Here is an 11,763-nt window from a genome sequence, read left to right on the forward strand (position 1 = left end):
AGCTGGGCGATGACATCTCAAACCTAACCCTAGCTCAGGCACAGTCTCTGGTCGAGTACCTTCAGGACAAGCTCGGAGTCACCGCCGCCTCATCGGCTTGTTTCCAGGAGATGGTGCCGGATGTGGTGGTGTTGGTGTGGAGAGAGAGAGAGAGAAGATGGGAAGAGAGAGAGAGAATCATTTTAATATATATTAGACAAATTACAGGCGAAAAGACAAAAATGCCCTCACATGCGCCTCACGTGAGGGTATTTAACTGACTTTTTCTAACCCAGTTAGCGTAAAGGACATAACTTGTAGGAAAAAAAAGTTTAAAGTACACCGCCTGCAAGGAAACTTAGAAAAGGACACGAACCGGTTTTTGGCTTTTTTTAAAGGACAAAATTTGTAATTCTGTCTTTATAAAAAGTAAATTAACTTTTTAACATACACATAAGACATAATTTACATTTACATTTACATTACACAAAGGGAATCATTTGATAACTCACTTGAATTTTAAAAATTGCGAGAACACCTATCAAAAACTCATATATTGTTTATCATATATGTATTATATATTTATATGTAAATTACATCAACGAAAAAATAAAAAAAAAAAACTGCATGTAAATCGACTATTTGCTTAGGTGTAACAAACGTTTGACAAAAACGATAATAGGATTAGAATCCTTTCATAACTTCTAATTAATTAAAAACTTTTAATAACCAATTATATTATTTATTTCCTTTATACATTTAATAAGATTTACAATTACTTTTTATCTTTTATTGTATGTAATTTCGTGATTACATAAATGATATATAATATTTATGCTAAATAGGAAATTACATCTAAAAATTGTAGAAGGCTACTAGGCATCACACGTCTAACAAGTTATGGGAGCAATAAAACACACATTGACACTCCGCTGAAAAGAAGATTCGATGCCGCACCGTTGTATGTTTGTCATACTTTTATTTTAATCTAAATTTTAAACTAAATATATTTTTTTAACAAAAACCTATAATGTCGGTTGATCCATATACATAAATTGTATTGTAAATTATGGGAAAGGTTAAAACGTAAAGAAAGACAAAAATGAGAAGTGTGAGAATGATTTATGGCAAAAAAAAAATTCAAAAAAAGAAATATCGTAACTCAAAATATAAATAAAAAAAGAAAAAATTTAAAAAAATACTAAAATGTTTCCCCCGTCAAAAAAATGAAAAAGGTACAATGTCGAGAAAAAAAATACAATGACGAAAATAAATAAAAAAACACAATGATAAATAAAGAAGACACAATATATCATCAAATATAACACATTGCCTAACAATTATAACACAATTTTGAGTAATATAACACAATGTCAAGAAAAAATGAAACGATCAGTGACGAAAATAAGTAAAAACACATTGATAAATAAAAAGACACAATGATAATTTTCCCTCAACATTGTGTCTTTTTTTTTATGCCGAGGAATATGGGGATACATTCTAGTCTTTTTTTACATTTTTTTAATATTGAGTTATAATTTTTTTTTAAAATTTTTTTAGAAGTTTTTTTATGACCATAAATCATTTTCATTTTTGTCTTTTCTTTGTAAACGCGACCCTGTAAATTATTACCTTAATTTAGTGTCGTAAGATTAAAATAGTTAAATAGCCTTTGTCAAAACATGAAACACAATATGTGATATAGATTGGTAAGAAGCCTCTAGAGTCTAGACAATTTTTTCTCTTATGATCTAGAGCCCTTTTTTACATATAATTTATGTCTTATGGTTATTACTTGCTTGATTTTACTGAGTTGAGTAGTTATAATGAATATGTATTATTCATTTGATATGTTTTTTTTTAATTAGAAGAGGGCCTAATGACTTTTTTGGTTAGTTAAAATATGAAAATGTGACATCGTATTTGAGTAACAAAATTATGTGTGAAAATAATAAAGTAATATTAATTTATAAAAAGAATAGTATATTTTCAAACTATATGCACGCGTTGTGAAACTAGGCAACAAGCGATGGGGGGCCAAAATGTGTTTTGGTAATAGCTGTACACTTTTATATTACAAGACATTAAAGTGGTCAACATAGCGAGTTCACAATGGACTTGGGAGAAAACATGTCACGTCGTCTTTGGTTTTTTAATATTTTCTTAAATACATCAAATTTTATATTAGATTATTTTAATATTACAATAAATATCTTGTGTAATTAACAAAATTCTAACCCAAATTGACAAGCCTATAAATTTATAACGTATTCTAGAATTTATCTTTTAAACATATTCTAGAATTTATAACACCGGAAAACATTATTATTATTATTATTATTATTATTATTATTATTATTATTATATAACAATTTAAAAGTTTGGTGCCGCAAAGCTCCCGTCAGGTTACTTTGCGACACCGTATTGATGGTATTTTGTTTTTATTTTGTTCTAATTTCGGCATGTAATGAACGTAACGAAAACTGATTGCATGTCAATTTTGTTTTAGTTACAGTATAATGACGAAAATGACGAAAACCGACATAATTCGCGTAAACTCACCGCGTTTTTTTTTAGTTTCAGTGCAATAACGAAAACCGGCTAAATGCTATTTTTTTTGTTTTTTAGTTCCGGTACCGTAACAAACATGATGAAAACCGACCGAATTTGCATAGATTCCCCGCCTCAACGTCCGGGATCAATAACGGTTGGGTTTTGCTAATTATCAAGTTTTACTGATCGACGTCACGCCATTGGCCCACCTCAATTTTATAATTAATTTGTTTTATTTTTTTGTCTTAGTTATGGTACAATAGCACACGTAACCGAAACCGACCGAATTCACTTCGACTTACCGCATCAAACTTGGGTTTTACAATCGTCCGGAATTTACCAACCTGCCCGGCACAACGCGCCACAAAGAACGCTAGTTATATATAATAAACGTCTAATGGCTTTCTTTACATAAAAATTCTAAGTAGCTTTGTAAACATTTTAAAAAACTCATCTTTTATTGAAATGGTATTTTCTTTGCGCCAGGTCACCACGCTCTGTTATTAAGGCCAAGTAGTGAGCCATTTGTCAGGATGATTTCAGGTGTCCGGACCTTTGCTGTTAAAAAATATTTTTTGCAGTGTCATTTGGTCTAATAGAATAGGGACTGTTATGATGGTTTATTTATTTCCTTTTTTTTATTTAGTAAGATCAAACAAATAATACGACTGATTCTAGCCTGCTTTCAATCCAAATTGAACTACTAATGTTCTCAAAATCGAAATGCTAATGTTCTTTTAAATTATATAATACTTATATGTAAGTATGTAACTAATGCTGGTCAAGTTCTAACCAAATCGAACTACTAATGCTCACAAAGGTATGAAACAAGTAGCCACTAGGAAGTAGCAAATGAGAATGAACTTCACAGCTGTATTTGATTCATAGTGTATTCGTGTTAGTTAACCAAAATCCAACCAACAACACTTGTACGTTCTTTACTATCAGTTGTTAAACAATCTCAACATTTTATGACTTTATCATGACCAATTGAAGGGTATTTTGGTAAATAAACCTTTTCACATTTCTTGACATATTGAACTAAATAGACATTGTAGGTTTATGAGCCATTAGTAGAGGTTTACAAATAAATTTTTGCCTTAACAAGAAAAATCAAAATCAGTTTTGTTTAAGCCAGTTCGGCTTGAAATCTTACATGGGAGAGAAAATAACTGGTTCGTTTGAAACCAGTTTTATGTAATTCACTTCTTTTTTTAATTGTTTCAATTAAGTAACTCACATCGATTAAAACTGACGATTATGTTTGGTTTATGGAGCAATTCTTCTCGTTTTACTAACCTGTTTTTCAGTTCTTTTACCCACCTCTAGCCATTAGTTTAGTGCATTGAAGTAATCATCTTACATATAAGCTGATAAGGATCCCTCTTATGACAAATAAACATTGTGTGCATTAACTAATGCTTCATTTTTATATTTGAAAATTTTACATACCTAATACTTTTTTTAATCTAGGTTAATTAATATACTTTAAATACTTGTATAGTCACATTGACCGATAAATCACACTTAAAGATCTTTTCTGTTTACTAAAATTTGTACTTGCAAAAAAAGGTTTATTTTTTTTAGGAAAATTGGATTTTAATAATCCCAACTTAATGCAGTTGGCTGATAATAATCCCAACTTTGAAAGTAGCTGTCACTGGTCCCAACTTTCACACTATTTATTTTCATTGGACATCCGTTAAAAAAAACTTAACGACGTTATGTTTTTTTCCAAATTTCAAACTGATATTTTAGGGCTTTTGATCGGAATGAGAATACGAGTCGATTGATGTAAAACTTACTTCCAAACGGTGGTCCAAACGACTAAAGGAAGCTTCAATTTCGGTGTTTAAACTTTTAATTAACAAAAATAAAGCTGTTTGAAGCGTCGTTTCGAATTAAATTTACATCAATCGACTCGTATTCTCATTCCGATCAAAAACCCTAAAATATCAGTTTGAAATTTGGAAAAAAACATAACGTCGTTAAGTTTTTTTAACGTATGTCCAATGAAAATAAATAGTGTGAAAGTTGGGACCAGTGACAGCTACTTTCAAAGTTGGGATTATTATCAGCCAACTGCATTAAGTTGGAATTATTAAAATCCAATTTTCCTTTTTTTTAATACTTTGAATTTTATACTTGTATATATAAAAAAATTGTACTTATAAATTAAAAAGGTAATTTTTAATACTTTGAATTTGAACTTGTATATATAATAAATACTAAAAATAAAGAATAGAGGTCATGAGCTAAAATTCTATAAAGTGCAAAAATTTTAGTCGTTAAAAAAAAGAATATATCAAGAACTAGAAAACAACATTATGTAAGAAAACCAAAGTAATTGAGGAAACGAGTGTGGTTTTTACGTACTACATTACATTAAAATCTTTATATATATTTTTTTAAGATTGAGACTTTCTTGTATTTAAGCTATCGTACTCTCTGAAATTGGAGAGCCCCAATGTCCATCTCTAGCCAGACTATGTTGTCTTAACCGGGCCCACGCTGGCTTCAGAGTTTGGCTTAGGCGTTCCCCCGGGAAACCATATCATCGACTGCCACTTGATAGTCGTTGTTCCACCACAAGAGCAGAACTTTCTGGCGTAACACTTAGTTGAACGAAAACCCGTGTAGGCTTCGGGTTTAAACTGACAACCTTTTGTATAAAGCTTAGCTTAATATTTCATTGTCAGTATCCCCCATATATGACGTGAATTGTATAGTTCTCGTAGTTTACATATTATTAATTCGAAAATAACACAACCTAATTTATTGGAATTAAATTATTTTGATATCTTTTATGTAGTAGATACACTTTATTTATTTATTTTTTTTAAAAAAACTCACCATCTTAAAGAAGAAATATACTATTAATCAAATTAGTTAAGAAATTAAATATCTTGCATATATAATACACATAGTCATTATCTCGTATATGCAATCATTAACATCTAAACAAATTAATTAAATGTATTTGGTATGGTAAAGCTGTCATATTTCTTGCAAAGGTTTCATCTATTATATTGACTGATCACATTTCTTTAATCAACAATGATTAACCTTTTATATATATATTTTTCTAGTCCATCACTTTCAATGAATATACATAAATCATATCTGTCCTCCACATAACACACCTATATATTTTAGTACAAACCATATGCTGCTCATTATATATTCTTTGTCAACATCACATAGTTTTTGTTGAACAACACAAGCAAGTGCATCCATTGATCTATTGATGCAAATGTGTACGAGGTTTACGGACACGAACATGACCGATTTCAGCAAGAAAACAAAGATTTACGCAGAGAAGGCGAAGAGATTTCCGGGTTGCATATGTCGAAAAACATGGAAAGTTGGCAAAGATGATCCGAGGAGGCTGATCCATGCATTTAAAGTAGGGCTTTCTTTGACATTAGTGTCTTTGTTATACCTAATGGAGCCCTTGTTTAAAGGGATCGGACAAAATGCTATTTGGGCTGTCATGACCGTCGTCGTTGTGCTTGAGTTTACCGTTGGTAAGTTTTTATATTATTGGTTCTGAAATGAACGTGTCAGTTGTCACTACATATGTATATTTATTATTATTATTACATATAATTTGATAGGTGCGACGATATGCAAAGGATTAAATAGAGGATTCGGGACATTGCTAGCGGCGACACTAGCCTTTTTATTCGAGTTTATAGCCAGAGAATACGGGAAGGTTTTTCGAGCTGTTTTCATCGGAGCTTCGGTTTTTCTAATCGGTAACAAATAGAATTATTAATTTGTTTTACAATAATATATAAATTTAAACATGTTTAGTAAGTATATAAAGTTATTTTATTTATGCATTTTTTGTAGGTGCATCAACTACTTTTTTGAGGTTCTTCCCTAAAATAAAAAAGAATTATGATTACGGTGTGTTAATATTCCTCTTGACGTTTAACTTGATCACCGTATCAAGTTATCGTGTCGACGATATCCTAAAACTAGCGCAAGGGCGCATTTCCACGATTGCGATCGGTTCTGGTGTTTGTATATTTATGAGTCTTTTCTTCTTCCCAAATTGGTCTGGCCAAGATCTTCATAATTCAACTGTCACCAAGATTGAAGGCCTAGCAAAAGCAATAGATGGTATAAATGTGTATATTTAGACAATATATTAATTTCATATGATTTGCATTTAAGAGGTTAATTAATTATTAAATATTTTTTATTTATTATTTTAAACCAAATGCAGCTTGTGTCAACAAATACTTCATTGATGAAGAATCAGAAATATTAGAAATAGACAACTCAATAGATGATCCTATTTACAAGAACTATAAGGCTGTTCTAGACTCGAAATCAACCGATGAAACCCTAGTAAGCTCTTTGTAATTTTTTTTAATTTAAATAATATTGAAACTTGATTACTATTTTATAGTTTTTTAACATAAATATTTATATGGTCAGGCGCTTCATGCAAGTTGGGAGCCGAGACACTCGTGGCATTGCCACAAGTTCCCGTGTCAACAATATGTGAAACTAGGAGGCGTTCTTCGTCATTTTTGTTACGGGGTTGTCGCTCTTCATGGAAGTCTTCAAACCGAAATTCGGGTACTTATTTTTATATACATATACATACATATATATATATATATATATATAAGTATCATTACAGAACTGTTAAATTATTTAAGAACTTGAATGAACCCTTGAAAACTAATGTTTTTTATAAAAAATTTTGTATATCAATGTTAATTGAGTGTAGTTTTATCATTTTTCTATATCTATATTTACAATTACAATTTTGAAAATTAGTTTTTATACATATCTATGCTTTTTTTACACCTATGTAAATTTGTTAGTTATAAATTTTACACATATGTAAACTTATGATTAACATATGTAATCAAAACTTTTTATATAAAATATGATAAAACTACTATTAAATAATGTTAATACATAAAAAAATTTTAAAAACGTCTGGTTGTTTAGAGTTTCTAAGAGTTCTTAATTTTTTTAAAGTTCTTAAATGATACCAACCCTGTATATATATATATATATATATATATATATATATATATATATATATATATATATATATATTTGCCATATATTTATTTACAAGTTGCTTAATAAGTTATTGTTTGTAGAGAGATCTAATTATAGAATGTTCATGAGAGAAGATTCTTTCTGGAATATATATGAATATAGAAGAGATTTAAATAATTATTTCCAGATCAGGCTATAACTTATCATCAGATCTTTAATTTAACTTTTCAACATATAATATATATTTATGTTGATTAATAAATAATATAATAGACAAGAATATTCAAATTTTATTTTTATTAGGCTCTGTTAATGGATTTATATTGTTTTGTCACATCTTTTTTTATAAGTCATACCATAGAATGTGCAACCTTTAAACATTAACGTGACGTAAAGTTTTAAAATAACTTTTATGATATTTAAATTCAAAGTTTGTATATGGACAAAACATATTTTGCTACAACGTTTTTCAGACTCCAAGATCAGTTAGACAATTATTCAAAGACCCTTGCATTCATCTAGCATCTGAAGTAACAACAGCTCTAACCGAACTCGCTAATAGCATAAGAGACCGACGACACTGCTCGCCCGAAACCCTCACCAACCATCTACAACAAGCGTTACAAGACCTCAACACGGCTCTAAAGTCACAACCACGCCTCTTTCTCGGACCAAACAGCCCCAACAACACTTCCAAAATGCTAGCCTTTGTAGCCGCAACCGCACGTCAAAAACTAGAACACCACCCATCAAACCTAAAACCAGACTCCCCGTCCTCCTTTGACCGAAAGTCAAAGGAGGCCGAGAAGCGGGTTTTGAGGCCCACATTAAGTAAACTTAAGATCACAAGTTTGGAGTTCTCTGAAGCGCTTCCGTTTGCGGCTTTTGTGGCTTTGTTAGTGGAGTTGGTGGCTAGACTTGATCTAGTGATTGAAGAGGTTGAAGAGCTTGGGAGAGTGGCTTGTTTTAAAGAGTATGAACATGGTGATGAAGTGGTTGTTAATGTGGGAAGCAGATCAAGAACTGAGGTTAATCTTCCTAATTCTGTTGGGGCAGAGTGAGTAGTAAACGTGACATATATATATGTTGGTACTTTTGTTTTGGTATTGTGACATATATATCATATTATATATATAAATATATGGATGGACATGGACGATGATGTGGTGGGCAATGGATGAAGATGCCACGGATGTCACGTTGAGAAGGTCCGTCCGTAGCTGCTCTGTTCGTGTGGACGGACATGTGTGTGGGACCCTTTCTATACTTTTTTGTTTCCCCTTTTTCTTTTGTTTTTGTTTTTTACTTATTTCTGTCTTCTATTTTAAGGAATTTTGAGTAATGTTTAATAGTAAGTTTCGTGGAATTAATAATGATATATTAGTCTTCCTAAAATGTTAATTTTTTTAACGGGGGACTTGTATTAACAAGAAGACTAGTAAGTCACAAGTCATCATTCAATACAACAAAAACAACAAAATTTTTTAAAAGGCATTAACACCACATATCGCAATCCAACTCACTATTTTACCGCCATTCTTTACCCATAAGTACTGCCATTTTATGTCTTTTATGATTCTATTGATTGAAGCCGTGATCAGTTGAACATGCATTCATTTTTCGCTTTCTAAACACTCCAACATTGCTGTCAGCATGATTGCTCGGATGGCTTTCTTTTTCCTTCCCGGGCTTTTATGTTGAGATGAATTTTTAGTAAATCCTTATTTCATATATGCACATCAATTGAATACCACACCAACAACTAATATATTGACGTATGACTAAGGAATATAACAAGAAAACAGAATGTGTTCAACTGATTCCAATGAGTCTTCACATAATGGGCACTGTCTAGTCTTGTCAAGAACACGTCTTTTGCAAAGCACATCCGATGTTACTATCTTTAGAGGAACCCGTTTATTCCAATCAAGTACAAAATTTGATGTTATTTCCCTTTCCCCTAGTATTTGCCAACCTGCACGATTTGAATGAAAAAAACTTCATACCGATCAAGACACCATTTCCATGTATCCTCAAAGACGATTTGCATTCCAGGTAGCAATTCCAAACATTGCCACAATGGCTCCCTTATATATCCAAGTCCAATCATATGATTACTATCTTGTAAACTTTGGGGCTACTACAATACATCATTTCCAACATTGCTACAAACAAACCCGTTCGCATCAACAAGTATTAATGATACTCTCAACTCGTCGTATTGCCCACGTAGCCATTGGAACAACCAATGTCGCACTATCATGAAACGTGACTAAAAAACCGATTTACAACATGTATTTGCCAATAAACTTTAACTCAAAATCCTAGTCCAGGCGTTGAAACGAGTTAAATCTTCGTTTGGTTGCCTACTGCATTACGAAAGTAACATATCATCTCGAAGCCATTGGTTGTAAACCAAATACTGCTTTGAAACTTACCTTACCATGGTTGTAACTAAATTAATCACAAAAAAGGGCCCTATCGGGTTTGAACTGGTGACCTCTTGATCTGCAGTCAAATGCTCTACCACTGAGCTAAGGACTCTTTAATAGTTAACTTCGGTGTGCATAACTATCTGACGTTTGCATCATTTATATATAGAAATAAAGTATGTAAATATTAAACGGATTTCAACACTCACATTTTTTTAGTATAAACTATGATATAATGAACATATTTTATTTCTATATATTAATATAAATCATTGTCTGGTGTGTGTGTGTGTGTATTTCTATGTTTTATTGTCATTTTAACTTATTTTATTTATTTTGTTTAATAATCAAATATTAGTGTAAAGTTGTACTAATGTGTGGTGCCAATGATAATTGAAAAGGTGCAGTATATTGAGGATAAGATATAAATGGGTGGATGTAAGATAGTGGCACTCCTGCTCAAGTTTGTGGTTTTTTGGAATTATATATTGAGGATAAGATATAAATGGGTGGATGTAAGATAGTGGCACTCCTGCTCAAGTTTGTGGTTTTTTGGAATTGTTTTTGGGCATGGCTTCTTGCATTTCAAATTGCGTGTGCCTCTTTGGTTGGAACATAGGCAAAAACAAAACCTCTGATAAACCTCAAACTAATTACCACAATATTGATCTTCCTTTCCCTTCTTCTCTACTAAACAAAACTTTCCTCAATGGTACACACACTCTCTCTTGACATATTTTTCTTGTTAGAAGTTATCAAATTCTACCCAAATACGTTGTGGGGTTATAATAATACAGTTGTATCGTATAACCCCATAACGTAGTAAAGGGTTGAAAGTTGTTTAAAATATTAATAAATTATTAATATTTATTGTTGAGTTTTGTATGATCCTGAATAGGGAAGGAACTAAAATGTTGCTACAAAGCCACCTTAGATGGATTTAGTGCGACTTCATTTCACGAATGTAGCGATTTCAAAGGCCCGTGTGTAATAATCGGCTACACGAACAACTCATTCAAGTTTGGAGCATTTAATCCCGAAGGTTATAGAAGCACGGATGATTACTACGACTCGTTTGACGCGTTCTTGTTTTATTGGGCCGATGAAGAGAAACACGAGCCCATTGTTTTGCCTAAAGTAGGAGGTAGTTGGGCCGCCCTTTTTGATTATGCTCGTGGTGGGCCGCAATTTGGGGCGGATGGGCTTCTGATTGGGCCGCCACTCGCACCCGTCATGGGTGGGTTTGCTGGGCCCGATACGAACTCGGGTGTTGGAGATCTTAGTCAAGCAAAGTCAAGATTGGGATTGTCTTATGCCAAAAGGGCAGATGGAAAGGAGTCTTTGTTTGGAGATGAGTACAAAGCTTCTCTTGAAGAAGTGCTAGTTTTTTGCAATCCTAAAATTGCAAGTTTATATTAAAAGTATGAGTTTATAGAAAGTGTATAAAGTTATGCTTGTTTTACAAACTTGTACTCTATTTTTTGTAAATAAATTCATTAGCTCCTATTAATCACAAAGATCAAGTTGATTTTTATTTGATATTCTTGACCAACTAAACAAGATTGGTTGAATAAACAATGCCCACAAGTCTTGACTCTTGAGCTGATTATATTGTATTGATTTGTTTCCTTCTTTTTTATAAAGTGTGTTCACATAATTCTATTTTAGCTCTCCATTTTCTTAATCAATCAATCAATCATACCCAGTGGAGTCCCACCAATAGTAAAACTATAAGTAGGGTCTGGAAAGGGTGGGATGTAGGCACGTA

At 31.9% G+C, this 11,763-nt stretch overlaps 2 protein-coding genes and 1 non-coding gene across 3 annotated transcripts; 2 read left to right on the top strand and 1 right to left on the bottom strand.

Annotated features, from left to right (window-relative positions):
• The first annotated feature begins 5,558 nt into the window (after positions 1–5,558).
• LOC143590077 (aluminum-activated malate transporter 12-like) lies at positions 5,559–8,639 on the top strand. Its single transcript, XM_077070669.1, has 6 exons — positions 5,559–6,059; positions 6,150–6,290; positions 6,388–6,660; positions 6,767–6,891; positions 6,982–7,125; positions 8,037–8,639. The coding sequence occupies exons 1-6, from the start codon at positions 5,780–5,782 to the stop codon at positions 8,622–8,624; spliced, it is 1,551 nt and encodes a 516-aa protein (XP_076926784.1). The 5' UTR covers positions 5,559–5,779; the 3' UTR covers positions 8,625–8,639.
• Positions 8,640–10,035: 1,396 nt separating this feature from the next.
• Positions 10,036–10,107, bottom strand: TRNAC-GCA (transfer RNA cysteine (anticodon GCA)). Its single transcript has one exon. It is a non-coding gene; the product is annotated as a tRNA-Cys (tRNA).
• A 392-nt stretch (positions 10,108–10,499) lies between these two features.
• Positions 10,500–11,489, top strand: LOC143590078 (uncharacterized). Its single transcript, XM_077070670.1, has 2 exons — positions 10,500–10,707; positions 10,894–11,489. The coding sequence occupies exons 1-2, from the start codon at positions 10,566–10,568 to the stop codon at positions 11,412–11,414; spliced, it is 663 nt and encodes a 220-aa protein (XP_076926785.1). The 5' UTR covers positions 10,500–10,565; the 3' UTR covers positions 11,415–11,489.
• Positions 11,490–11,763: the final 274 nt, after the last annotated feature.

This window comes from Bidens hawaiensis, unplaced genomic scaffold (genome assembly GCF_021521415.1).
Source record: "Bidens hawaiensis isolate Kalapana, Puna unplaced genomic scaffold, B.hawaiensis_p1.1 tig00038154_1, whole genome shotgun sequence".
Lineage (NCBI taxonomy): Eukaryota > Viridiplantae > Streptophyta > Magnoliopsida > Asterales > Asteraceae > Bidens > Bidens hawaiensis.